Source organism: Tasmannia lanceolata, unplaced genomic scaffold (assembly GCF_043159265.1).
Source record: "Tasmannia lanceolata isolate RefF3 unplaced genomic scaffold, GAP_Taslan_0.1 ptg000020l, whole genome shotgun sequence".
Taxonomy (NCBI): domain Eukaryota; kingdom Viridiplantae; phylum Streptophyta; class Magnoliopsida; order Canellales; family Winteraceae; genus Tasmannia; species Tasmannia lanceolata.
The window spans coordinates 31,102,535-31,130,178 of NW_027518697.1; the positions used below are offsets into that span (position 1 = coordinate 31,102,535).

The 27,644-nt window shown below is 46.7% G+C and overlaps 3 protein-coding genes across 3 annotated transcripts; 2 read left to right on the top strand and 1 right to left on the bottom strand.

Moving 5' to 3' along the window:
- Positions 1-3,553: 3,553 nt before the first annotated feature.
- LOC143853958 (uncharacterized) lies at positions 3,554-4,411 on the top strand. Its single transcript, XM_077363653.1, has one exon. The coding sequence runs from the start codon at positions 3,554-3,556 to the stop codon at positions 4,409-4,411; it is 858 nt and encodes a 285-aa protein (XP_077219768.1).
- A 507-nt stretch (positions 4,412-4,918) lies between these two features.
- On the top strand, positions 4,919-6,453 carry LOC143853959 (uncharacterized). The gene is made up of 3 exons (XM_077363654.1): positions 4,919-5,115; positions 5,213-5,573; positions 6,001-6,453. Exons 1-3 carry the CDS (start codon positions 4,919-4,921, stop codon positions 6,451-6,453), a joined length of 1,011 nt encoding a protein of 336 aa, XP_077219769.1.
- A 6,467-nt stretch (positions 6,454-12,920) lies between these two features.
- LOC143853960 (inorganic phosphate transporter 1-4-like) lies at positions 12,921-24,452 on the bottom strand. Its single transcript, XM_077363655.1, has 5 exons — positions 23,936-24,452; positions 19,781-20,828; positions 17,047-17,202; positions 13,085-13,609; positions 12,921-12,957 (listed from the first exon to the last, which is right to left on the bottom strand). The coding sequence occupies exons 1-5, from the start codon at positions 24,450-24,452 to the stop codon at positions 12,921-12,923; spliced, it is 2,283 nt and encodes a 760-aa protein (XP_077219770.1).
- Between the last annotated feature and the right edge of the window lie 3,192 nt (positions 24,453-27,644).

The following is a 27,644-nucleotide window of genomic DNA, read 5'->3' on the forward strand; positions in this document are numbered from 1 at the left end:
AGATCCTACAAAATGTCTTGACTTGCTTACTTGATTTACTTTAGTGTTTAAAATCTCTCTGAAATTGGAACCCATAGTACATGGCTGGTAGATTGCTTTCAATGTCATAATTTATGTCTTGCTTGCCCGTATTGGGTGGTTGAGAATCTTATCTCACGATTATATGAGCATGTGGGAGTGGGAAGGAAGTCTATGATGGTTTGGAGAAGACGGGGTGAGAAAGGAGTCAAGGTTTTGATGCTTTGTAATCAGCTTTTCATCATCTTGTGTGGATATTGCAAACATGGAACGCATGATAGAACTTGGCAATTACATTTTAGCTTACAACATGCTAATCTGGGGTAGTCTTTCAGTCCTTTTTATTTGGTCATTTCATTTTCTGGGGACTATGGAGCTGATCTCCTGGTGATGTTAATGTTCATTCTTCGTTGACCTTTTAGACAAAACATTCTTAGATTTGTGCATGGTACTGATATTTTCAATCTTGCACCCTTGAGGTAATTCAATCATGGTCAGAGTAGTAATTGTTGCATTTGGTGCTTATACATAAATCTAACCTGCTAAAATTTGTTGGTGAAATATGACCCATGTATCATAGTTGTGCTTTCATATCTTTTAAATTTTCTTTTCGCATTGCTTGTTTTTATAGCAGGAAGAACCCCACAGTTCCCATTGTTAATTTTATAGATCATCAACGACTTAGGAAGCACTGTTAGGTATTTTCCATCTATACCATGTGAAACAACCAATTACTCCAAAAGCTTAAGCAGTTAGAGTTTGTCTTAGAGTTTCTCCTTCTCCGAAGGGGAGTGAAAATGAACCTCGATTGAGATAGTTTACACTGTTTATTCGAGGATGCTTGAGGTATGTTTCCTTTTAGTTCTTCTAGTGATTTCATGCTTGATTTCTATTGTTTTTTAAATTATTTTAAGGTCTGTTAGATTTTCTTGATGTCCTCCTGTTCGAGCTATTTCTCACTTGCCCCTATGTTTCGATTTAGTTGTTATGGCTTCTTCTCGTCCCCCCGACTTGTCCGGTATCCGGCCCCTTGATCTTATGCTCAAGGAGCAAGATATTGCTGAAAAGCGAAAGAGGGAAGAGTCATCCCTTCGGAAAAAGATCTGTTCCCCCCCCCTCCCCCCCGCCCGAAACTCAAGCCTTCGAAAAGCTTGATTCTTAATCCAGAAAACCCGTTGGATTATCTTCCCCCTCCCCCACCCACTTTGGACCTCTTTCTTCCAAACCTGTCTAGCCCCTCTATGGCCTGTGAGGAAAATGCTTTTGAGATTACATTGCATACTCCCGATGTAGCCGGCTTCGCCTCAACCTCTTCAATCTCCGCAGTATCCCCCTCAAGCTCAGGGCCTTTCATTAACCCACAGCTTGCTGATGCTGGGGGTGTGGAGATTCTCTGTGGAAGAGATCTTTTCTACAAAAAGCTTTACCAAAACCAGGATGGCTCCCTTCAGGAACTTGAAGCTCCCCGCCCAACTTTTGAAACTTTCTGCCCATTTTTGGATGACTCTCGCCTATTGAACCGTTCGTTTACCCAACTAGTGTCAAACGTGTCCAAAGCCCCACCTACTCTCTTGACGAGTGGATAGTTCACACCTACCCTCCTGCCGCATGGTCAATCCTCACCTTCCCATCTGCCATGTGGTCAATCACCACTTTCCCACCGGACGAATGGTCAAATCCCACTTTCCCACTCGACGAGTGGTCAATTCCCTGCTTTAACCAAAGCCAGCCAAAGTCAAATTTCAACTTCGAACTTGAATTCTGTGTACCCTTGCCTGGAAAAAGCCCGACCAATTTTCAAACTAAACCCCTCCGCCCAAGCGGAAAAGGAAATCCCCTCGCCAACTGGAAACAACCTTGGATGCAGTTCTTCTGCCCTAGTAATCCACTCCAAATGGAATCAGCTATTTGACAAAGGTACTGAAGAGCATGCTCCTGTAACTTTGGACTGGGATGAAGAGCTGACTGAAGAAGATACAGACGACATAATCATTGATGATGAACTGTACTGTGATGCAAAGGATCGATGGAGTCACTCCCTGATAGGTTACTTTTTTAGCAGAAGGCCGTATTATGTTGCACTCAGAGAGCATTTGCAGAGGAAGTGGAAGCTAAGAGGATCAAGGCAGTTATTGGCGCTTCCTGATGGGTTTTTCATCTTCAAATTTTCGAATGAAGAGGATTGTACTTCAATCCTGGAGGCTCCTGTAACAAATTTTGGAGGTAGAGCTTTAGTGCTACAGAAATGGACCCCCAAATATCATCCACAGAGAGTAAAGTTGTCTTCTATCCCAATTTGGGTCAAATACCCTGGACTCCACCTGAGGTATTGGACCCAAAAAGGTCTTAGTAAAATATCCAGCGCTATTGGCAAGCCACTATACATGGATACTCAAACGGCCGATGCTACTAGATTGAGCTTTGCGAGAGTGTGTATTGAGGTAAAAGCCGGGAAAAAGCTACCAGATACAATCAACCTTCATTGCTCGGATGGCGTCTTTGCCCAAGATATTGAATATGACTGGAAACTGGTAGCATGTCCCTCATGTTGTGATTTCAGTCACTCTGAAAACAGATGCCCTAAATCTAAAGCTCCGGCCAAGAAGCAAGAATGGAAGATTAAACAGGCCCGTAAACATCTTGATGAAGAGAAGGCAAAAAATGAAGAAATTCTCAATCTGCAGTGAACTCCATTGATAGTGATGTGGTAAAACTTGTTACCCCATACCGCCCCCTCCCCATTATCAACCAAAACTCTTTTAACATCCTCGATGAAATGCAAGATCCATCAGCTCAAGGGTCTGTTGAAGAAGAAAGGGAACACCCTACTGCAGATAATGTTCAAGGGTCTGCTGAAGAAGAAAAGGAACATATTACTGAAGAAAATGTTCAGACGCAGGAGCCTGAAAAAGGGGACGAGGTGAAAGAAAAAAAGCTCATCAGCAAAGACAAAGATCATATTCAGGATTCAGGAAAAGTGTCTGAGGTGATAGAAACTGCAACGGTTTCTCCGTCATCTTCTAAGAGAAATAAAGGAAAAGCAAGATTAAAGGAAAAACAAAAAAAAGCCCAAGAAAGACAATCCCCATCTCTGGTAAATCCAAAAGAAACACGGATCAATTTCAGACTCCAAGGGAGCCCCGCCCTCTCCCTCAAACTGTTCCAAATGAAGATTCTAGGCGCTTGGAATATCCGAGGACTGTGCTCGAAGACCAAGAGGGGTGAAATTTCAAATTTTATTAGAAGTAATGGAATCCCTATCTGTTGTATTGTTGAAACTAAAGCTAAAGTTCAGAAGCTTTGGTCCTATTCTGCCGAGATACAAAGAGGGTTGGAGCTGCTATGGAAACTATCAAAGCGTACTTAAAGGTAGAGTTTGGTTGATTTGGGATCCTATCAGAGTGAAGGTCAGCATCCAAAGGGAATCCAGTCAATTTGTTCATGCTTTCATCTCCATTTACCAGACAAATCAGAAGTTCTATCTAACTGGAGTATACGGGCATAATTATAGTGGTGACGGGAGGATCTTGTTGAGATGTCCAGCTCCACTCTTGATCCTTGGGTAGTCATTGGTGATTTTAACACAGTTCGATTTCCAAATGAAAGAATCAATGGTGCTATGCCTAGAGTTCAAGATATGGATGAGTTTAACAGCTGTATATCCAGCAGTGATCTGTTAGATTTACACACAATTGGAAATCCTTATTCTTGGAATAACAGATCTGCTGCAGAGGAGAAAATGTATACGAGATTGGACAGAGTCCTTGTAAATGCTTCCTGGATGCAAACCCATTCTAATTCCTTTGCTAAGTATAAATACCCTGGCATTTCAGATCATAGCCCTCTGGTCCTATCTCTTGCTCCTGCGGAAAGTCAAGGGCCAAAACCTTTCAAATTCATGAATGCTTGGCTGGATGATGTATCTCTCTATCTGATAGTGGAAAAGGCTTGGGCAATCAATGTTCAGGGTAATCCAATGTATCGTCTGGTCCAAAAGCTCAAAGAAGTGAGGAAGGATATTAGTATATGGAAGAAAGATGTGTTTGGAAGGATCGACATCATAGTACCTCTAATCAGGAAAGACATCGAGATTGTTCAAGCCCAATTGATGTCCAATCCGGGTAACCCTGACCTTAGTCGTGAAGAAAATCGGCTTAGAGATGAGCTGCTGAAATGGAGTGCTAGGGAGGAAAGTATCCTAAGGCAGAAATCTAGGCAAAACTGGTTAAAGTTGGGGGATTTCAATTCCAAAATTTTCCACTTCGCGATTAAAATTAGAGAAAACACAAGTCATATCCTTGCTCTCAAAGGCCAGGATGACTCCCTTATCTCAGACCCTGCTGAGATTTCTGAATCCTTTGTTTCTTATTTTAAAAATACTCTCAATAATTAAAGAAACTGCCCCTCCGTCCCAACTCCAACCCGAACCCCAACCCGGAAAATCTCTAGGGAGGAAGCGGATCATCTGAGTAGGGAGGTTTCTATAGAGGAGGTTGAAGAGGTTGTGTTGAAAGCTAATGGGGATAAAGCCCCTGGGCCCGATGGGTTTAATGCATCTTTTTTCAAAAGCTTCTGGTATCTCATTAAACCTGATTTTATTGCTGCCATTCAAAATTTCTTTCGTAGTGGCAAGTTGTTGTCCGAAGTAAATTCAACTTTCATTGCTATTATCCCAAAGGGCTCTGATGCTTCCAATCCTTCTAAATTCAGACCTATATCTCTCTACAACTTCATATATAAATCCATTACCAAAATCCTTGCAAACAGACTCAAAGTTGTAATTGATAAGCTCATTCACCCAGCCCAGTCTGCTTTCATCAAAGGTAGGCAGATCCAAGATAACATCCTCCTCACCCATAATCTTCTGCATAACTTCCATCGTCAAAGTTCTCGCCCAGCGATGTGTCAAAAGATTGATCTTGCTAAAGCTTTTGACAATATCAATAGGAATGCTTTGCTATCTTTCATGGCCAAGCAAGGTTTTAATCAGACTTGGATCAATTGGATTCGGGCCTGCATATCTGCCCCTTCTTTCTCAGTTCTTATCAATGGTATCCCTAAAGGGAAATTCTTTTCATCCAATGGTATTAGGCAAGGGTAATCTTACTATTTCTCATCTTCTTTTCGCCGATGATCTAATGATTTTTGCCTCGGCTGATATTATGTATGCTAATGGTTTGCTGAAGTGCCTCAGGAAATTTACTAACATTACAGGGCTGGAAGCCAACAAGGATAAATGTGAAATCTTCTTTTCGAATTCCTCCTCTCAGATCAGAAACTCCATTCTTGACAGATTTGGATTCAAGGAAGGTTCCCTACCTATTCGGTACCACGGGTTGCCCCTGTTCTCCTCTAGGCTCTCTAATTTGGACTGTCAACCTCTGGTGGCTAAGGTTAGGAAGAAAATTCAGAGTTGGTCCACAAAGACATTATCTATGGCTGGTACAGTGGAGCTTGTTAAATCAACCTTGTTGGCTTACCAAGTGTTTTGGTCTTCCTCCTTCAACATCCCTGCAAGCACCCTTGATTTGATTGCTCAATGTCTTAGAAACTATGTATGGGGGGGAAATGAGAATAGGAAAACTATCCATACCGTGGCTTGGGATCATCTATGTAGGCCTAAATCCGAAGGTGGGCTGGGTATGAGAAATATCAGAGATGTTAATCAGGCCCTACAAATAATTTTTTTTTGGAATCTGTTCAAAAGGTAAAATTCTCTTTGGGCCCGATGGTTCTACAAGAAGATTCTTAAAGATAGAAATATTTGGACCACTAGAATGCCATCTAGACCCTCATGGTCCGTTCGGAGTATTTTTAAAGCCAGGGAGTTTGCTGCAAATCACACGTGTTATGTCATTGGTGATGAATCCGAGATAGATCTCTGGTCTCAGCCTTGGCACCCTGATGGTGCGGAACTTCTCGAAGCAATCTACTGATCCCTTGCTTGTTGATCTTAAAATCCTCTCCCAAATTCATTTCCAGGGCCAATGGAAACCTATTTTCTTAAAAGATTCGCTTCGGGAGGAAAGAAAATTCCTAAACAATGGCATTTTTTCAAACTCAGGGCGAAATGATGCTATTTGGAAGCCTAATGCTGATAGTAATTTCACGCTGAGGAGTGCTTGGGATATTATTCGTCATCAATCTTCTGTCTTTTCGTGGACCAAATCCATCTGGTTCAAAGAGAACATCCCAAGGCACTCTATTGTTGCTTGGAAAGCAATTCAAGGTAGATTACTCACCAGCGACATAACTTTCCTTGCTTCAATTGGTCATGACAAGTCATGCCCCCTCTGCTTGCATGTTGTTGAATCTAGTGATCATTTATTCTTCCGGTGTGGATATTCTGCTTGTGTTTGGCATTCTATTCTGTGGAGAGCTGGGTGGAGGCGAAGACCTCTTCGTAGTCTAGTGCTTGAGGAAGAGTGGCTTTAGACTGCATTTTGGAGGCAAAGGTCAATTAGCCCAAGCTATGAGAATCAGCTTCCAAGCCACTATCTATCACAGTTGGAGAGAGCAAAATCTCAGGATCATTGAAAACAAGAAGCATCATAAGACCTTCATTCTTAGAAATATTCTAGAGGAGGTCAGATTCAAAATTAATAGTTCTACACTGCCATGACCTCCCTTCTGAAGGGAATATTCGTGTTGCTGCAACCTTTGGGTACAAATTCTCCCCCCGGGTTATCAATGACAAATCCTGCTCCTGGTCTAAACCTCACGCAGGCCAGTTTAAGATCAATTCAGATGCTTCATTGGAAGAAAATGGTGCCGCAATTGGGACTAATCAGAAGAGATGATGGCTGGCTTCTATCCATGTTCTCTACTGAGGTTTCCAAAGCAGAGATTTTCGGGCTTGAATTACAGGCTATCGAAGTGGGTATTTGTCTGGCTCTTGAAATTGGCATTTCGAATATTTGGATCGAATCAGACTCTCTCTTCGTTGTGGAAGTATTACAAGGCAAATCAACCATCCCTTGGTAAAGTATTACCACTGTAAGTAATATCAAATCCTTGCTGGCACAGCTCTCTAGATGGAAAATTTTCCATATCTGGAAGGAAGGAAATGCAGCTGATTACCTATCCAAGACCCATTGCCCTATTAAAGGCTTTGATATTTGTTAGGTCTAAAATTGGTAACAGGTTATGGTAGGGCCGGAAGGGCTGATCTGGCAAGCCACAGCTGAAGGGCTAATGGAGTCCTGCGCTGCACAAGGGCACAGACAAAGATACAAAGGGTCAGAAGACCAACCCGGAGTGGTGCTCCGGACGGGCGCTTCGACACTCAAGTCAGTATGAGCCGGAGTGCAGAGCAATGTCAGAGCAAAAAGCTTAGGGTTTTTGATCTCAGATCCCTCACCTTAGCACAAATGAGGGCTATTTATAGTGGTCCTGAGCCACCTGTCCAGGACAGGTGGTAGCCCCTGTATAGACCAGGTTTCATACCTAGGAGGGGCAGGTGGAAGTCCCCGATTGGTCCAGGTGTCATACCTAGCAGGGACAGGTGTTGGCTTTGCAGTGGTCCCTGTGAGGGCCACGTGTCAACAGCCGATTGGTTGCAGATTTTGGACCCCATCAGTTGCCCCCTGGTTCTCCGAGTCGTGACAGCGGCTAGGGGAAGCAAAAAGAGGGTTAAAACAGCATCCGGCCGGCCTTAAGGCCTCTGGGCAGCTGAGGCCGGCCTCAGACGGGCCCAAAAGAAACCGCGGCCGGACAAGGGCCTCCAGGCAGCCTTGTCCGGCCTTGAAGCTTGGCCTGAGGGAGCACGGCCGGACAGGAGCCTCTGGGCTATCCAGTCCGGCCAAAATTTGGACCAGAAGTCTGGCCGGCCAAACCTCCTGGGCGTCATGGCCGGGCAGATCTCCTGGGCGCCACGGCTAGGCCGGGCGGATCCTTTGTCGCGTAGCGATTGCGCCATATCCTGTCCGGCTTAGGCTGTGGACGGTCAGGCCGGGCAGGTCTTTTGTTGCCTAGCGATTGCGCCATATCCTGTCCGGCTAAGGCGCTGGACGGCCAGGCCGGGCAGGTCTTTTGTCGTCTAGCGATTGCGCCATATCCTGTCCGGCTTAGGCTGTGGACGGCCAGGCCGGGCAGGTCTTTTGGCGTCTAGCGATTGCGCCATATCCTGTCCGGCTTAGGCTGTGGACGGCCAGGCCGGGCAGGTCTTTTGGCGTCAAGCGATTGCGCCATATCCTGTCCGGCTAAGGCACTGGACGGCCAGGCCGGGCAGGTCTTTTGTCGTCTAGCGATTGCGCCATATCCTGTCCGGCTTAGGCTGTGGACGGCCAGGCCGGGCAGGTCTTTTGGCGTCTAGCGATTGCGCCATATCCTGTCCGGCTAAAGCGCTGGACGGCCAAGCCGGGCAGGTCTTTTGTCGTCTAGCGATTGCGCCATATCCTGTCCGGCTTAGGCTGTGGACGGCCAGGCCGGGCAGGTCTTTTGGCGTCTAGCGATTGCGCCATATCCTGTTCTGCTAAAGCGCTGGACGGCCAAGCTGGGCAGGTCTTTTGTCGTCTAGCGATTGCGCCATATCCTGTCCGGCTAAGGCGCTGGACGGCCAGGCCGGGCAGGTCTTTTGCCGCCTAATCACTTTGGAACTTGTGCCTCGCATTTAATGCGGACGGTGCATTTAATGCGGACGGCGCATTTAATGGGGTAGGTGACGTGGCGCACTCCGGCTGGTGGGAAAAGGGCGGGATTTTTCCCGCTCTTCTCAGCCTATATATACCGGAGTTTTACTTCTCATTTTTCACTTTTCACATTTTACTCTCCTCCTCTGCTGCTCGGCTATTCAAATTTCTGCCCGCTTCGGATCAGTGAGCCCGAAGATCTTCGGTCAACACTTCAGTTCGATAATTTCTTTTAGCTTTTCTTTTCTTCCCTTTTAATGTCTAGCACTAGTTCGGAGTCGGACTCTGGCGTCCGGGGCGTCGGAGAGGACGGGGTCGGCCTCTCCTACGGAGGCCAGTGTTGAGGACGAAGAGATAATAATTGTAGACGAGGAGAGCGGGGAGGAAGTGATTGTGGACTTAGACACAATCCCGGTCCGTGGGGACGGACCGCACCGGGTAGAAACCAGCGGCGACGAAGAGGACGTTGAGGCGGTAGTTCCTCGCTTGCCGCGCGCGCCCGTCGAGGTGATAGCGGAGGCACGGATGGAGGCCAATCCGCAGTACAACATCGGGGCCCTGCGCGAGGTGAACCGTCTGGGGCCGGGCAAACTTCAGGTCGTCAGGGACAAATACTGTATCCCTGATCGGTACACTTTGAGGGCGGCCGTTGAAGGGGACCGGGCCAGCAACGATAGTGCAGATCTCTGCCTATACGAAGAAGCCTTCCGGGCCGGGCTCAGGCTTCCCTTGCATCCGTTTTTTGTCGATGTGCTGAGGTACTACGGGCTAGCGGTTACACGGGTCGTGCCGAACTCTTGGAGGACGCTGGTCGGCTTCCTTTATTTTTTGGGAGTTCGTCTCCGTAGGAACCCCACCATGCCCGTCTTCAGGATGTGTGCGCACCTGAAGAGGCACAAGGAGGGCGGCTGGATCTACATCAGCCAACGGCCCGAAGTGAAAATGATCACTGGCATACCTACTTCCATTCACACATGGAAGAACAGGTTTTTCTACGCTAGGGACACCGAACCGGGCTCCCACTGGCCGTTCTCGTTGGAATGGAGAACACCGGACATCCAGAACCTTAGTCAGAAGCCAGCCCTTGAGGGTTACGACCACATGACCTTCGCTCTGATCAAAGAAGAGCTGAAGCGTGGTCAAATAAACTGCTCGGAGTTCTCCGGGGAGGCCGACCTGGTAAAGCTCGGGATCAGTCGTGCGACGCCGGCACGTACGTAGACTCTTTAGGCCAGCTTTTATTTTTTGAACTGTTCCCCTTTTTTTTATATAGTTCTAACTGTGTTCTGTTCTCACGTTCAGAAATGGTGAAGCAGATGTCCATGCTGGACAAGATCAGGCAGACCTCCCAAGCGTCCCCAACGCAGGAGCAGCCCCAACCCAAGGGCAAGAAAAGAAAGGTGCCGGAGTCAACTCCGGCAATGGCCGCACTGGCCGAGCCTCTTAAAAGCAGCCGGGCGACGCATAAGCTTTCCGTCAAGTCGAGCCGGGCAAATGTCGCCGGACAGAGCTCCGGGTCTGCAGGGGTGACAGAGCCTCAACACAGCAGGCCGGTTCTGGGCATCCCTGCCGCCACGGCGGCGAGAGGCGACAACGTCTTCCGCCCGAACTGGGCGGTGCAGAAAACGGACACCGGCCTGGGGGATAGCCGGGTGGCCACGGAAGTGGTGTACCAGGGCGTCCTCCCGCGCGACCGGCGGGAAGTCGAGAAGGAGGCGCCGGAGACCTGCGAAGCGGCAATCACCTCCGCCCTCTATCAACTCCAGGTGTACTCAAGGGATATGGCCAAGAAGCGTTATCTCTTCTCCGAGACGCTCACACAGATAGAGTCCGAGAAGAGCCAGCTCCAGAAGGAGAAGGACCGGCTTACCGAAGCCGTCCAGATCAAAGAGGCCGAATTCAACAGCTTGAAGGACGAGCTGCAGAGGGTCAAAAACCAGGCCGTGCGGGATCTCCTAACTGCGAGGGAGAGAGCCGGTCAGAGGGAGAAGGCGGCTATCGAGGCGGCCGTGAAAGCGGCAGTGAGGGAGGCCGTGAAGGAAACTGAGAAGAGGAAGGACACACAGTTCTTCAACCTGGGCCTCCAGGCCTATAAGGCGGGGTTCCTTTTCTGCACCGATCAGGTGAAGAAGACTTACCCCGACATTTCCCTAGACGGACTGACCGTCCCGTATGCACCTCCGGAGGAGGAGGAGGACGAGGAGGAAGAAGACGAACCGGACTCCTCCCAACCCATCGAGGTGGAACAGGAAGTCATTCTGGCTTCCGAGGTCACCGCCCCAACCACTGAGGCCAGCCAGGTTGCAGTCCCTACTTCAGAGGCCGTCACCGAGGAGGTGGTTGACGAGGAGGCCTGAGTGGCAGCCCTCTTGCTCCTATCTTTCTTTTTGGTTGTGTACTTTTTGTAATGGCCCATGAGGCTCATTCTTTGTAAGCCAGCTCGGCGAAAAGGGCACTTTTGTAATATGAATACAAATTCAATTTTGTCCAACTGTCTGTACAGCTGCCTTGCTTTTTGTATTTATGACGTCTGTGCTTCTTCCTTGTCTTTCTGCCGGGCCGGAGTGGTTGTCCGGATGTCATTGGTCGAACTGGTCTGTAAGCCAATTAGGACGAGCCGGAGTGAACCACTTCTGCCCTCTAAGTCTGCAAACACTTAGGCTGAGAGCTAAGTCTGCAGACACTTAGAGTCTTTTATTGGAGGAGCTGGCATATATTAGTGACTCAAAAATGAGGGACACTGTTTAGTGACAACTCCACTTTATTTCTCTTTGAAATTTAATTACAGAGATTCTTTACAGGCCTTCAAAGGCAAGAGAAAAGACTATTGATAATATATTCAGAGATTTTTGGAATTCCAGGCGTGCGGTAGTAGCTGCTCGTCAAGTGTCTCTAGCCGGTAGCTTCCTGGACGGATGACCTCTTTGACTCGGTACGGCCCTTCCCAAGTCGGAGAGAGTTTGCCCACTCTTCTTGGCTGGGAGACGGCCGCTTTCCTCAAAACTAGGTCGCCTGTGCGGAACTCCCTTGGTCGGATCTTCGCATCATGGTATCTAGACACCTTCTGCTTATATGCTGCGGCTCTGATCTGAGACTCCTCACGGACTTCCTCAAGCAAGTCGAGGTTGACACGGAGCCCGTCCCCATTGAGCTGTTCATTGAAGTCAACAATTCTTGGGGAGGGAATGCCGATGTCAACCGGAATTACAGCCTCTGCTCCAAAGGAGAGATTGAAAGGCGACTCACCCGTTGCAGTGCGTGGGGTAGTCCGATACGCCCAGAGCACATGGTACAGCTCGTCAGCCCAGCGTCCGGCCTTATCATCCAGTCTTTTCTTTATCCCCTGCAGCAGAGTCCTGTTCGTCACTTCGGTCTGTCCATTTGTCTGAGGATGTGCCACGGAAGTGAACCTTTGCTCAATCTTCAGATCTGAACAAAACTTTCTGAAGTTCCTTGAGTCGAACTGCTTGCCATTGTCTGTTATGAGGACCCGGGGTATCCCGAATCTGCACACCACTGATTTCCAGAAAAAGTTCTGGACGCTCTGCTCGGTAATCTTGGCCAGAGGTTCAGCTTCCACCCACTTAGTAAAGTAGTCGATGGCGACAACGACGAACTCGCGGCCTCCGGAGGCCGGCGGAAAAGGACCTAAAATGTCCATTCCCCAGACAGCAAAAGGGAGAGGGCTGATGATCGGGGCCATTGGCACGGCAGGCTGGTGAACGGCTGGGGAGAATTTCTGACACTTCTCACACTTCTTCACAAGGCTCAGAGCATCTTGTCTTAGTGTAGGCCAGTACAGGCCTCTTAGAAGGACTTTGATGGCGAGGGCCTTGCCCCCAAGATGCTCTCCACAAATCCCTTCATGGGTCTCTCGCAGGGCATACAGGGCATCAGTTGGCCGGAGACACTTCAAGTACGGGAGGGTGTAAGATCTCTTGTACAGAGCTTCGCCGTCAAGTGAAAACCTTGCTGCCCGCTGTACGACTTTACGGGCCTCTTTTTTCTCTCCGGGGAGCTCTCCGCTGTGCAGATATCTGATGATCTCATCCATCCAGCACGGCTCATCGTCGATCTGCATTACTACGACGGGCTGGCCATCAATACTGGAGGTTTTTAGGAACTCCATACGAATTTCTCTGAGAGCGGTGTAGCCCGATGCCCCTAGCTTTGAGAGCACATCAGCCTTTGCATTTTCAGTCCGGGGGACTCTGATGACCTCAAAACTTCCGAACTTACTGGCCAGGCTACGCACCCTTTGCAGATATTTGATCATTCGCTCTTCACGGGCCTCATATACTCCTTGGATCTGGCATACAACTAACTGTGAATCGCAGTACGCCTACAGTCTCTGAGCGCGGGCCTGAATGGCGAGGTTCATTCCGGCGATGAGCGCTTCGTACTCTGCCTCATTGTTTGACGCACGGAAACCAAACCTCAGGGCATAATTCAGGACAAAGTCCTCTGGTCCTGTGAGAACTAGTCCGGCACCGCTCCCACTTTTGTTTGAAGATCCGTCGACATACACCTCCCAGAGCGGCTCTTCAGAACACGGAAGCGGGCTGGTTGGTGGAGCTGCACTCTCAAGCGCGGGAAGCGGAACCGCTTCGGCTTCGATCTGCTGCTCGGGTATAACCGGTTCTGCTTCCAAAGGAGGCGCTGCTTCTGACCCGGGGTCTGAATCTGGCATTGTACATTCAGCTATGAAGTCTGCAAGAACCTGAGCTTTGATCGCTGGCCTGGGCAGATATTTGATGTCAAACTCGCTGAGCTCTACGGCCCACTCCACAAGTCGGCCTGAAGTCTCTGGACGGTGGAGGATCTGCCTGAGGGGCTGTCCCGTCAAGACCTTGATCGTATGCGCCTGGAAATACAGCCTTAACTTTCTGGCCGCCATAACGAGGGCGTATACGAGCTTCTCGACTCGCTGATATCTTGTCTCTGCATCATGGAGGACCTTACTGACATAGTAGATCGGCTTTTGCTGGTGGTACTCCTCTCTGATCAGTACTGCTGCAACTGCCAAAGGCCCGCTGAGAGATACAGAATCAGCTCTTCTCCTGGCTCTGCCTTGGACAGCAACGGCGGAGAGGACAAGTACTGCTTCAGCTCTTCAAATGCCGCTTGACACTCTGAAGTCCAGGGCGCGGTTTTTATACCTTTGACCGCGTTGAATAACGGAAGGCATCTTTCCGCGGACTTAGAGATGAACCGCCCCAGGGCAGCCACTAACCCGGTCAGTCACTGTACTTCTCTGATAGTTCTGGGCGGAGTCAGCTCCATCACCGCCTTGATTTTCTCACGATTTGCCTCTATCCCTCTCTGGCTTACCATGAAGCCCAGAAACTTGCCTGCTCCGACGCCGAACGTACACTTGGTCGGATTGAGCTTCATGTTGTGCTCCCTCAAGACTTGAAACGCTTCTTTGAGGTCGGCAACATGATTGCAGGCAGCTCTGCTCTTGACCAGCATATCGTCCACATATACTTCCATATTGCGGCCGATCTGCTCTTTGAACAGCCGGTTGACGAGCCGCTGGTAGGTGGCCCCCGCGTTCTTCAGTCCAAAAGGCATAACCCGATAGCAATAAGTCCCCTGGTCGGTTACAAAGGATGTCTTCGGAATGTCGGACTCATGCATTCTGATCTGATTATATCCTGAGAAGGCGTCCATGAAACTTAGCAGCTCGTGACCTGCAGTAGCGTCGATGAGCTGATCGATCTTTGGGAGCGGGTAGCTGTCCTTCGGGCAGGCCTTATTCAGGTCTGTAAAATCTATGCAGGTCCTCAACTTCCCATTAGACTTCTTCACCATCACCACATTCGCGAGCCAGTCCGGGTACTGGATCTCGCGGATGAAGTCGGCCTTCAGAAGCCTTTCCACCTCTTCTCTGATGGCCCTTCGCCTCTCCGGTGCAAAGTGCCTCCTCTTCTGTTTTACGGGCTTGCAGGTCTGATCAACCCCGAGCTCATGGGTGCTAATTGCAGGGTCGATGCCGGGCATGTCTGAAGGAGCCCAGGCAAAGACATCTGCATTGGCTCTGAGGAACTGAGCAAGATCCTGCTGCGCGGCCTCTGACAGGGCAGAGCCGATCTGGACAACCCTCTGGTCGTCATCGCTGTACAACGGGATAGATATAAGGTCCTCGGCCGGCTCGTTTACTATTATCTGGGCTTCATCCCTTAGATCAAACAAATCCATTGGCAGAGACTCGGACGCATTCTTCCCTTTCAGTGCCGCTGCATAGCACTGCCTCGACTGGGGCGGATCCCCTCTGATTTCCCCTATACCTCCTGGTGTAGTGAACTTCATCTTCTGATGATAGGCGAAGGGAACAGCTCGGAGGAGATTCTGGCCGGGGCGTCCCAGGATAGCATTGTAAGCCGACTTGGCCCTTACCACCAAGAAGTTCACCATGGCGAAGGACTGGCAGGGCGGCTCCCCGATAAGAATTGGAAGCTCGATCTGCCCTTCAACTTTGACAACTTCTCCGGAGAACCCGAACAGATCAGAGTTGGCCGGCTTCAGACGGTCAGTTCCGATCAGCATCTGCTCGAAGGCGTGATAATACAAGATGTCTGCGGAGCTCCCGTTGTCGACCAAGATCTTCTTCATTTCCCAGTTCGCCACCAGCATGGTGATGACCAGGGCATCATCATGCGGGAGGATCAGGCCATCGAGATCTGCATCTGAAAAGGATATCTCGTTCTCTAGCCTGGCCTTCTTGCTGCAGGTATGGACGGCGTTGACCTGCCGGGCATAAGTTCTGCGGGCTGATGAAGAGGTTCCTCCCGCGGTCGGCCCTCCTGAAATGGTACCAATAACACCATGAGGTTGAGGTTGAGGTACCTGAGGAGGGGGGCTGGCCGGCGCAGGAGCTTGGATGCGGTCGCCCAGAGGTTGAGTGCCCCAGGGGCTTCTGCCTCTGTTCCTCGGCTTGTCCTTGCGCTCTCTTCTGTTGTCATCATTTTTAAGTACCTTCCAAGGTACCCTCTGCTGATCAGCTGCTCGATCTCCTCCTTCAAATGAAGGCACGCGTTGGTGTCATGGCCGTAGTCCTTGTGGAACCTGCAGTACTGGGACATGTTTCTTTTCCCCGACGAGGTCTGCCTCTCCGGCCACCGGATGAAATCCTCTTCCCGAATGGCTGCCAGGATCTGTGCTCTGGACGCGGTCAGCCGCGTGTAATGCTCTCTCGGGTGGGGGCTTCTCCCCTTTCGGGAAGGGCTTCTCTCCTTGCGGGAAGGGCTTCTCTCCTTCTTCTGAGATTTATCATCCCTACGCTGCCTGGTAGGGTTCTTCTCCTCAGGCCTTCTCTTGCTAGCAGAGTCCAGGGCGGCGAGAGTTTCCTCCACCGAGATGTACTCCTCCGCCCCGGCCATCAGGTCTGCGAGGGACTGCGGATTGCGCCGGGCCACTGCTCGTCTGAAGTCAGTTGATCGGGCGCCGGCCAGAAGGGCATTCGTGGCCGCGGAGGGATCCAGGCTGGGAACCTGAAGGGCTTCCCTATTAAAGCGACCAACGAACACTTTCAAGGCCTCATCATCTCCCTGCCTGAGGGCCATCAGCGAAGCCGTCGTCTTCCTGGGTCTTCTGCTGCTCATAAAGTGACGGGCCAGGTCGTCCCCAAAGTCATCGAAATTGTCCATGGACCTGGGTTTGAGCCGCGAGTACCAGTCCCTCGCGGCTCCAGTCAATGTGGTGGGGAATGCCCGGCAAACGAATCCATCCGGCGCCCCGTGGAGGAGCATTGTAGTCCTGAAAGTCTCCAAGTGGTCCACGGGGTCGGTGGTCCCGTCATACTGCGAAATCTGCGGCATCTTTCAGCCCGCGGGGGCTGCCGCGCTGAGCACTCTGTCCGAAAATGGGGGAGCGCTTGTGAAGATCCGGGAGGCAGGCCGGCCCTGCTCTCTGGCGAGCTCTTCAATCCGGTGGTCCATCTGCTGGATCCTTAGTAACATCGGGTCGTCTCTCTTCTCTGCCCGGTGGACGGGCCTCTCTCTTCTTGCCGGCGGGCTCATAGCAGAGCCGGACTGACTAGCCGGACTCCTTCGCCGGTGCCGCGATCCTTCTCCGTGCGTGGGGTCTCTCCTGCTGCCATGCCTTTGTACGGAGGGAGATCGTGACCGGTGATGTAGGCGAGGCTCGGGGCGCACATGCTTGTCCCGGGAGAGGTGATCTCGTCTTGTGGAGTGACGAGTCTGTTCCCGGGGCAGGGGCGTGTGCTCTCTGCGGGAGCTTCCCCTCCTCTGGGTGGGCTGAGAAGCCTCGACTGGGTGCTGCTGGAGTGCGGGGGCCGGATTCCTGAACTGCGCAATCACAGCTGTCATTTCTTGGAAAAGGGCCCGCATCTCCCTTGGGGTCGGGGTAGGGTCTGAGCGGTCCGAGTGGGTCGGACTTTGCTCCCCTACCGCCCCGGCCTCTATCTGCGAGGCCAGTCGCTCGCTTCTTCCTTCGCGGGGGGCTGTAGCCCGGGTCGTCCGGGAGGTTGGCACATGCTTTCCGTTTTTCCCTACCATTGCTTGAGTGAGGTTCCGAACAGCTTTTTGTTCCGAGGTCCCACGGATGGCGCCAAATCTGTTAGGTCTAAAATTGGTAACAAGTTATGGTAGGGCCGGAAGGGCTGATCTGGCAAGCCACAGCTGAAGGGCTAATGGAGTCCTGCGCTGCACAAGGGCACAGACAAAGATACAAAGGGTCAGAAGACCAACCCGGAGTGGTGCTCCGGACGGGCGCTTCGACACTCAAGTCAGTATGAGCAGGAGTGCAGAGCAATGTCAGAGCAAAAAGCTTAGGGTTTTTTATCTCAGATCCCTCACCTTAGCACAAATGAGGGCTATTTATAGTGGTCCTGAGCCACCTGTCCAGGACAGGTGGTAGCCCCTGTATGGACCAGGTTTCATACCTAGGAGGGGCAGGTGGAAGTCCCCGATTGGTCCAGGTGTCATACCTAGCAGGGACAGGTGTTGGCTTTGCAGTGGTCCCTGTGAGGGCCACGTGTCAACAGCCGATTGGTTGCAGATTTTGGACCCCATCAATATTGTTCCATTCCTTGCGTCGCCTGAGTTGCTGGACTTGATCGCAGCAGATGAAAAGGGTCAAGTCTATCCTAGATTGGGCTGATCTCGTTGGCCTCCGAAGAATCCTGCTATCTTGATTCGTTTAGAATCTGTTCTTGGTGGATTTGTCTGCTCTTGCCCCTGGTGGTTGGGGTTCTGTTTTCATATTATTCTTTATTGATTTGTCGTTTGTTTTCCTTTTTGTGGCTCTTGGGGCCTTGATATTGTATTCTCCTTTGTTTTTATTTATTTCTGGTGGGGATCTTGCCTAACCCCAGCTTTCTCGTCAAAAAAAAAAGAAGGTATTTTCCATCTGCAGTGAAGATTTTTGTTTTGAAAGAAATTCATCTTTTTGTGGAGATGCTATCGACCTCAGGGTGTTTATGATTCTATCATTGTTGAGTAAGAGGCTTACACTACAAATTGACTAGTGAATTTTCGAGCAAAAGATGTTTTGTTTTGGTTTTGAAACAACAAGTATCTTATTTTAGATTACTGTAGAGCTTGTGGATGCAACAAAATGGAATTTAATGGGGCTGCTATCTCTTTGGTAAGCAACCCAGAACAGAGTCGAAAAGCAAATGAATATTGATTTGAAGGTTGAAGTATAGGATACATATACATCACAGTTCAAACAGAGATAGGGACGCCAAAAACATAAAACATACAACTTTGCTAAAATAGACTTAAGATCTCTATTTACTCTCTTTTGATTGCAGGATTTTTTTGGAAAAGTATGGAAAGGAAAAATATTTCTAAAATTTCTGACTTTTTCTCCACACAAAAGATAACTAGAACAAACCCCATTGAATTAATATTCCTCTAAATTATCCATAAGCATATTATTTCCCTCTAAATCATGGAAAAAAGCCCTTGATCTTTCCTAATCAAGTAAGATTCTTATTGAGAATCAGAGCCACCACTCCTAATTAGATCTAAGCAAGTCACACGCCTCTATACTTGACAATGGGAAGATAATCATGTTGGCTCATTGTTAGGTATCTAATTAGAGAATGGGAAGCTAATCCTTATCTGGGCTTAGGCATATCCAAGAGAAGGTTTGGAAGACATGGGAATCAAGGAGAGTTCCCCAAACATCCTCACCCTGAAAGAAGCTAATCCTTATCTGCTTGCATACATTTCAAATTCTTAGCAAAATTTAGTAATTTCATCTTGTATTATTGATACTTTACACCATGATTTTACTTGATTCTTCTATTGCAGTTTCAAGGTTTCAAGATAAAAGTGACAGATAAAGAATCAGATCTGATGAGACTACCTTAGGTTTTTTTTCATATTGTCTTCAGGATATGATTGTGAATGTAAACAGAATCCATCTAATTTTATTGTGAATATACTACTTGAAATGTGAATGTAACAGGCATGGTTTTAAATTTCGACTGAGATCCGAAATTTCGGATTTCGGTGGAGACCAACACCGAAATCACCCAAAACCGAAACGGTCATTTATTTCGGCCGAAGTTTCGGAATTTCGGTCGAAATTTCAGTTTTTCCGAAATTTCGAAATTTCAGGGTCCGAAACCGGTACTGAAACTGAAATTTTAAACCTTGGTAACAGGTTGTAGTTAATGCACTAATTAAAATGTGAATGTACGCATTTGAAATGTGATTGTGATAGTGAGTGTACAGGTTGTTGTAAATGTTACCAGGTTGTTTATATACCCAATATTAGGGTTATTCGAATTTTAATTTTAAAAAAATAATAATAAATCATTTACCAGCCGTCATGACCGTCGGTAATGAGAATTTAAATGTGAAGCTTTTAACTATTACCGGCGGTTATGCTAGTAAATATCTTACAAACCACCGGCGGTCAGAAACCACAGGAAATCCAACGATATTTAAAGCTAGAACTTTGACTTTATTTACGTCTCTTTGTAAATAAAGTTGGATTTCCGATACTTATCCTCGTTATTTTCCCCATATTTACATCGAGACCGAAGATAGTTGACATTATATTACTGATTAATCTCCATTAAAGCTAGAACTTTAACTAGATTTAAACATGATTAATACTAGAGAGGAGGCGGCATTTTTCCCATCTCAGCGGCCTGCTCGCTGTCGTCTTCGTTCTCTCTCGACAACTCCTCAAGTGATTTCCCATTCGATTCGGGCACCAAGAACGTAAACAACAGGCCCAAGAAATTACAAGCTGAAAGCACAAAGAGCGTATTCCTCACCCCAATCCCCGGAGGGTACTCTGCGTCAGTCAAGGACCTATCCTTATTCTGAGATGCGTATAAGAATCCGAACGCCCCGACAATTGCACCCGCCTTGCCAGCTGCCGCTGAGATCCCATGACACGTTGACCGTAGCCTTGCAGGGAAGATCTCTGCAGGAACGATGAAGGTTGTGCTGTTGGGGCCAAAATTCGCGAAGAAGAAGGTCAAGCCATATATGATAACAAAAGGAATATGGTTTAGAGTCCAGTGGTGATAGGAAATTGCCAAAGCTAGCATAAAAACAGTCATCATGAAGAAACCCATCGCTTGAATGAAAAACCTCCCTATGTAATCAATTAGGGCAACTGTAAACCAATAACCAGGCACAGTCCCACAAAGGGCGATGAGGGTCTGCGCCCTTGCAATCTTGAAAACCTCCTCAATTGCATTCATGGTCTGGGGCTTAGGGATCCACCCAATTGCACTGAAAATATCCTTTCGGAACAAGTTCTGGCTGTAGAAAGCAATGTCAAGCAAGAACCAGGTGGTCGTTGTGCCAAGAAGATGCAACCCATGACGCCGTGCGAATTCCCTTGAGAACAGTCCGAAAGAATTAGATGAGGCTCTTGCCAAACTCTCAATTTTCTCATTCTCTGGTTCTATCTCCACCTGTAAGACCTTGGACATGTCAGCGGCGGCTTGCTTCGCGTTCTTCGCTATGAGCGCGGTGTAACGTGCGGTTTCCGGCATCTTCATCCTCCAGTAGTATGTCAAAGAGGCTGGTATTGCTCCAAATATGACAATGATCCTCCACACATAATCGGCTTGGGGGACAGTCGAACCGATGGGATCGACTGAGTAAGGAGGGACATCGTATTTGGCTTTGAAGGCGGCGGAGACGATGATGGCAACCATTCCTCCGGCGAGAATTCCGAAACCTAAAAAATCAAAGAGAGACGCGGTTCAATCAATGATTCACACTCTGGCCAGTTTGGATTGCAAGAAAGACATTTTTTATGGAAATTTCTTTCTTGCCTTAATTGGAAGGGAAATAATGTAATTATAATTAATTTAGAGGGATATCATCATAAATTTAAGATCCTTCTAATTTAAAAATGAATAGGGTCGGTTCAAGTTATGTTTTTTTATGTGTAAAAAGAGTAAGAAATTGTCCTCAGGTTCCCCTAGACAAGTTTACTTGGGATTGGGGGGGGGGGGGGGGGGGGGGGGGGGGAGGGGGAGGAGGGTTGTTGAATTTTAGTCGTCTTCTCAGTTCAGTATATTCTACCGATTAGAAGAGCATTGTAAGCTGGGCTTAGGCAGACCCCTACCAGATTTCATTAGAAAAAGATCAGAGTGAAGAGAACAAGAGGGACTCCAAGGAGTCAAACAAAAGAACAGAAAGAAAACATGAAAAACCAATAAAAACTAGAACATGAAGCACTGAATTAGAAAAAGCCTTCAATCTGATCTTAGAGGAAGGGCATGAGCAGCAAGCCAAGAGACAAAATCCTGTCCAATTTGAAACCCAGACAGATAGCACAACCATGGAGATAGATTTCGAACTTGATATTTCATCCGACAGCCGTACACTTTTTAAAAGTCCATTGTCGGATCAAATATCAAGGGAGGTACTTCTTTCGTACGCTGAATATGAGAATGAATGAGAATATATATAATTTCTCTTATACTTCACTGTATATCCTTTTTCAATAATATACTAGTAGGGTGTGCCTAGCCCCAGCTTTTTTTTTTTTTTTTTGATTAGTAATCGGGGTTAGGCAGACCCCAAAACCAGATAACAGAAAGGCGACGAAATTACAGTCTAAAGTAGAGGGTTCCTTCATCATCCTCTTTAACATAGTCAATGAGAGGATGAGGAAGGGACAACCCCAGCAAACAGGAACCCTTTAAAGGGCAGTCAGCTTTTGAAAGGAAATCTGCTGGACGGTTTGCTTCTCTCCAAATGTGGGACACCCTCCATGATTCAAATCTAGAGAGGGTATTTTGAAGATGAGCTAGAGCTTGCCTCCTTCTCCACGGACAAGGGAATATGCCTTTGATAACATTTACCGCCAAGAGTGAGTCGGATTCAATCCAAAGATGCTTGATGTCGAAGGAGGAGGAGGCCAATGAGACACCATGAAAGATGGCCTCAAGCTCCAATTCCTGGATTGCCATTAAATCCATATCCTTTGAGAATAAGGCTAGAACAGAGCTTTCTGAGTTACGAAGAAGTCCACCAATGGAGGCTAAGGAATTCGCCAAAGAAGCATCACAGTTGGGTTTGATACACCATGGCGGTGGACGCTCCCACCTACAGCTCCTGGCGGGTTTTTTAGTATTGAACAGGGGAAGATCAAAAGCCTTCGAGAAGGCCAAATCTCTGCAACTATTATGGCTATCAAGCCCAAGGAAAATGCACCTGCTTCTGATGATATGCTGGATATTATTGAGAATCACTTGCTTATGCATACTGGCACCTCCATATATCCTGTTATTTCTCTCTAGCCAAATATGATAAATTGAGGAAGTAAAAGCTACTCGGATAGCAGTTGAGAGTTGATTTGAACCAGGGTGAGTGGTTCTCATCCATTCCTCTTCAACCAGGAGCTTTCTTTTTGGATTTCTTCTGTGATTGAATTGCCTCAGCACATTTCTCCATATCCAGGCCGAGAAAGAACAGTTGAAGAACAAATGATCAATACTTTCAGGTTCAGCAGAACACAATGGGCATCTGGTTGCTCTAGCTGGGCCAAGGAAGGATAGCCTATCACGAGTGCTGAGTTTTTGATGGAGGGCTAACTAAGATATAAAACTCATTTTGGGGATGTGCCCCTTGAACCAGATGGAAGAGGTCCAAACTAATTTAGTTCGGTGCTCTCTAATGCCATTCCAGGCACTTTTCAAAGAGAAAGAACCATCAGAGGTATCTTTCCAAATGGGTTCATCTTCAATATTTGGAATAATCAGGGCTTTCTCGAGGATCCGGTTGATGGAGGGGAGCCTATGCAACATGATAGGATCCCAGGTTCCTTTGTGGAGAACTTGATGAACTGAAGTCCGAGGATGAATAGCGTTTAGCTCTATTCCTTCAGGGTACTGATCTAAGATAGGTCCATCTGGGTGCCAGGGCTGAGTCCAGAAATCGATACCCTGTCCTTCGCCAATGATATAACAGATGGACTTCTTTGCTGCCTCTCTGCAATTAAAAACTATCCGAGCTCCCCAAGACATTTTGCTGGGATAGTTAATTGTCCAGAAATTCCTCTTCTTTACATACTTATGATGGAACCAAGAAACCCAGTGGGAATTCATCTTCTTGATTAAGCTCCATATCTGCTTCATATTGGCAGCTTGATTTAGGTCCTTTAACTTGCGTAACCCAATCCTCCTTCAGCCTTTGGGGAGCAGATTGTGTCCCAAGCAATTGGGTGATATGATTTCTGAAGGGAAGGACCAGCCCATATGAAATTTCTGAAATTTTTTTCAATCTTCTCCAGAATACCAGCAGGAAGGTGAAAAGATGCTGCCCAAAAAAGGTGAAAAGAGTTTAGAATGGATTTAGTGAGCTCGACTCTTCCAGCTCTAGATAGGAGTTTGTTGGACCAAGCAGCAATTCTCTTATGGATCTTGCTAATGAGGGGAGCACAATCAGCTGCAGTGAGCCTTGAAGTGATGAGAGGAAGGCCTAAATATTTGATGGGGAGATGGCCTTGAGGTATGTTGAGAGAGTCTTTGATGGCCCCCCTACTGCTGATATCTCCTTCAGAGAAGAAAACCTCACTTTTGTTTAAATTTACTTCCAAACCAGAGCACTGCTTGAAACGATTGAAACAATCCTTGATTCCCTTCGCCGAACTAGCAGAAGCATCTGCAAACAAGAGAACATCATCTGCAAATAACAGGTGAGTGATGGAAAGGTTACCTTTAGAAAAGGGAGACTTGATCAAGTTCTGGGTAGCAGCTTCTTCGATAATGACTGAAAGCATTTCCATACATATACAGAATAAAAGAGGGGACAAGAGAGAGAGATTTCCAAAACCTTGCATGGCGAAGACCGCAGCAATAAAGGCACCATGGGTCTTCTTGTTGGCATACTCGGACATTATCGTTGCAGAGAGAGGGTAGTCGCCGCCGATGCCAAAGCCGAGCCAGAAGCGGAAGAAGCAGAGCGTCGCTATGATGGACTTGGGAGAACTACTGAAGGAGAGGCCGGAACCCACAGAGCATATGACCATGACCATGAGGGTCATGCCATATACACGCTTACGGCCCATCTTGTCACCGAGCCAGCCAAAAAATAGCCGGCCTGTAAGGGTGCCGCAGAAAGCAACCCCATTAACCGCGGCCGAGACATTGGGAGGTAAGATTCCGGGCTTAGGGTAGCCATCGACTTGGTAGTATATGCTGCCGAGGAGTTTGGTGACGAGGGAGATGCAAAAGAGATCATAGGCATCGGTAAAAAAGCCCAGGCCGGCTATCACGATCGCCGTGAAGTGGTACAGTTGTGTCTTGGCTATGTCGAGCACGTTCAGAACTTGCAGCTGATCTCTCGCCATTGCCACGCTCGGGTTTCTCTCTTCTTCTTTTTTTCTTCTCTCTCTCTCTGGTTCAACTTCTACGAAGAAGTTTCCACTGTTTGTTAGCAAAGCTTAGGAATGACTCCCTGTCTCACGTCCATTTGTAGTGAAGGGTCCAACCGACATGCATTTAATTACTTCATTATTTAGAAAAATCTACCCTCTTTTTATTGGAAACAAAAATATCAGCATAACCGTGTTTTGATATCTGCACTAACTTGTCTTTTATTATTTAAAGAGCTGTCAAAGGATAAAAAAATCTGACAAACAAATAAAAAAGAGAGGACAAGCAAGGTTTGTGTAATTATTAAAACATGGTTGTGCTGATATCATTTCCCTTTTGGGAAATGAAATAACCTTTGACATGTATTTAAATAATAAAAGACAAGATGAGTTAGTGCAATTATCCAAACATGGTAGTGCCAACATCAACACGTTTTAGATGAAAATTATAAGGGAAAATGACAAAAAAAGGCTGTTTTTTGGACTATATTATTGAAAAAACAGTGGGAAGTTGAAACTGACAAAAAAAAAAATGCTTTTCACAGTTCACATTTTATTGAGGACCGAATTACCCCTCTTGCCCATTCCCTCTGAGAGACATCTTTTCACCTAATAAAAAATATTTTTTTCTCCCCTTGAAGAGTGTAAACGTTTAAGTGTAATGTATATGACAGGTTTCCCAACTTTTTACCTCTCCCAACAGCAACCGTTGGTGAGCCCATCATTTAAATACTACCCATACTTTTTAAAATGAACACAACACCATAGGATGATCTAACCCGTCCATTTGATGGGCCACAAAGGTTGCATCCCAAATATCATTTCCATAGGCTGATCCTAGCCCTTGAATCTAAATAGAAACTACATATTATGCAACCTCTATAGAATGGAAGGTTGCGACGGGTTGCACCCCAAAATATCATTTCCACTGGTGGGGCCTACAATTGGGCCTTAATGTTATTGTATGACCCTCATCATAGGATGATCCAAACCATCCATTTGATGGGCCACAATGTAAATAGGTTGCGCCCTAAAATATCATTTCTATAGGACGATCGCAACCCTCCAATCTATAGAGTTTGGATCATCCTATGGTGTGGACCGTACACTTTATTTTGAAAAATATGGGTGGGGCCTACGATTGGGCCGTAATGTTACTGTACGACCAACTCCATAGGATGATCCAAACCATCCATTTGATGGGCCGCAATGTAAATAGGTTATGCGCCAAAAATTATTTCCATAGGATGATCGCAACCCACCAATCTATAGAGGTTGCATAATATGTAGTTTCTATTTAGATCAGAGGGCTAGGATCAGCCTATGGAAATTATATCCCATTCGACGGAGAAGAAAAGCCCATTTATGCACGCTGGTAAATCCCCCGTTATTTGCACGCCGGTGAATCCTTCACTCCACAAAAGCTTTATTCACGCCGTTGAACCGCTTTCGCAAACCGGTGAATCCCGTTGGAGATCGGCCGCCGTAGTTGAAGGAACTTGAAGTAGGTTTTCTTCTCATCTTTTCTCATCTTCCATTGCTTTTGGAAATCTTTTTTCATGGGGTTGTGTTAGGGTTTTGCTAAACCAATTTCAACCACTATTTAGGGTTTTGTTAGGGTTTTGCTAAACCCATTTCAACCACTATTCTGTTAGGGTTTTGCTAAACTAATTTCCACTACTATTTTAGGCTTTTGTTGGGGTTTTGCAAAATCAATTTCGAGTACTTAGGGTTTTTGAAATCCAATTCCGAGTACTATTCATTTGTGGTTTTGTTAGGGTTTTCCAAAAGCTTTGTTAAAGTTTTTCTCTATGGAGATTGAGTTCAATTAGTGGTTCGTAGTGAGGAATTAGGGTTCGAAATCTGTTGTAGTGGTTGAGATGTGTTGAAATAATGGTTGAATTATGTTTTACTGGTTGAAATTGGTTGAAATAGTGGTTGAAATTTTTTTAGTACTTGAAATTGGTTGAATTAGTGGAAGAAAACTGTTTTAGTTGTTGGAATGTGGTTGAAATGTGTTGAAATAGTGGTTGACATATGTTTTAGTGGTTTAAATTGGTTGAAATAGTGTTTGAAATCTGTTTTAGTGGTTGAAATCGGTTGAAATAGTAGTTGAAATCTGTACTATGTACTTATTGTTTGAAATGTGACTGAAATTTTGGTTGAATTTGGTTGAAATTTGTTTTAATTGTTCTTTGTGTCTTCTTTGTACCGAGGAATTAGTGTTTGAAATCTGTTGTAGTGGTTCAGATGTGTTAACATAGTAGTTGAATTCTATTTTACTGGTGAAAATTGGTTGAAATAATGGTTGAAAACTGTTTTAGTGGTTGAAATTGGTTGAATTAGTGGTTGAAATCTGTTTTAGTGGTTGAAATTGATTGAAATAGTAGTTAAAAACTGTACTCTGTACTTATTGTTGGAATGGGCTTGAAATTTTATAACTGATTGTAAACGACCTTGTAAACGAATCACTTTGTATAATGTAATCCGGACACAATTTAAAGTGTAATTTTTTTTTTGAAACAGTAGAATCAAAGTCGACTCTGGAGTCGACACTTATGTAAACAAAAGGTTGAGAGTCGACTCTAAGTTAAACAGTAGGTTTGAAGTCAACTTTGGAGTCGACTTTAGCAATTTTTTTTAAAAGAAAAACGGAAAACTGAAAGGTCGTATTGAATCTGATATGGATCTACAACATATCGACATTTTAAAGATAACGAAACCTCGGCTACTTTGTTCCTAATTTTTGTGTGTTAGAGACTGAAATTCTAAAAAATTTATTTCGCGATTTACAATTAAACACATCTTCGTCCCCCCCAACATATTCGAATGACACAACATCCTTCAAGTAGTTAAAGGAAGCCTTTGCCCCTACCATTTGCGCAGTCCCTATGGGATGAAAAGCCAGTTTAAATCACCACTTTAGAACTACGAAACACTATTCAAACACTATGAACCACTATTAAGCAGATGAAATCCAATCCAATGACAAAATATGAACTAGATGGAAACCAATCTAATGAAGAACATTTGGACAACTCTGAACCAGTGTGGGGAGGGTTTGAACAACTCCTGACACACATCAACCACTATTCACAATGTTGCAACCAGTATTGATACCCTTTCAACCACTAATGACACAACTTTAACCACTATTCCAACAATCCT

What these genes read in the sequence shown, in the direction of transcription:
- LOC143853958 (XM_077363653.1), top strand. Translation starts at nt 3,554, where the DNA reads ATGTCCAGCTCCACTCTTGATCCTTGGGTAGTCATTGGTGATTTTAAC.
- LOC143853960 (XM_077363655.1), bottom strand. Translation starts at nt 24,452, where the DNA reads ATGGCGAGAGATCAGCTGCAAGTTCTGAACGTGCTCGACATAGCCAAG. An exon ending in TGCGGTCTTCGCCATGCAAG is followed by an intron (nt 20,829 to 23,935) that starts GTTTTGGAAATC and finishes TTGATTTTTTAG; the next exon opens with GTTTCGGAATTCTCGCCGGA. An exon ending in CGGGGCGGTAGGGGAGCAAA is followed by an intron (nt 13,610 to 17,046) that starts GTCCGACCCACT and finishes CTACTATGTCAG; the next exon opens with TAAGGTCCTCCATGATGCAG.
- LOC143853959 (XM_077363654.1), top strand. Translation starts at nt 4,919, where the DNA reads ATGTGTCAAAAGATTGATCTTGCTAAAGCTTTTGACAATATCAATAGG. An exon ending in TCCAATGGTATTAGGCAAGG is followed by an intron (nt 5,116 to 5,212) that starts GTAATCTTACTA and finishes GAAGTGCCTCAG; the next exon opens with GAAATTTACTAACATTACAG. An exon ending in CTCAATGTCTTAGAAACTAT is followed by an intron (nt 5,574 to 6,000) that starts GTATGGGGGGGA and finishes ATTCATTTCCAG; the next exon opens with GGCCAATGGAAACCTATTTT.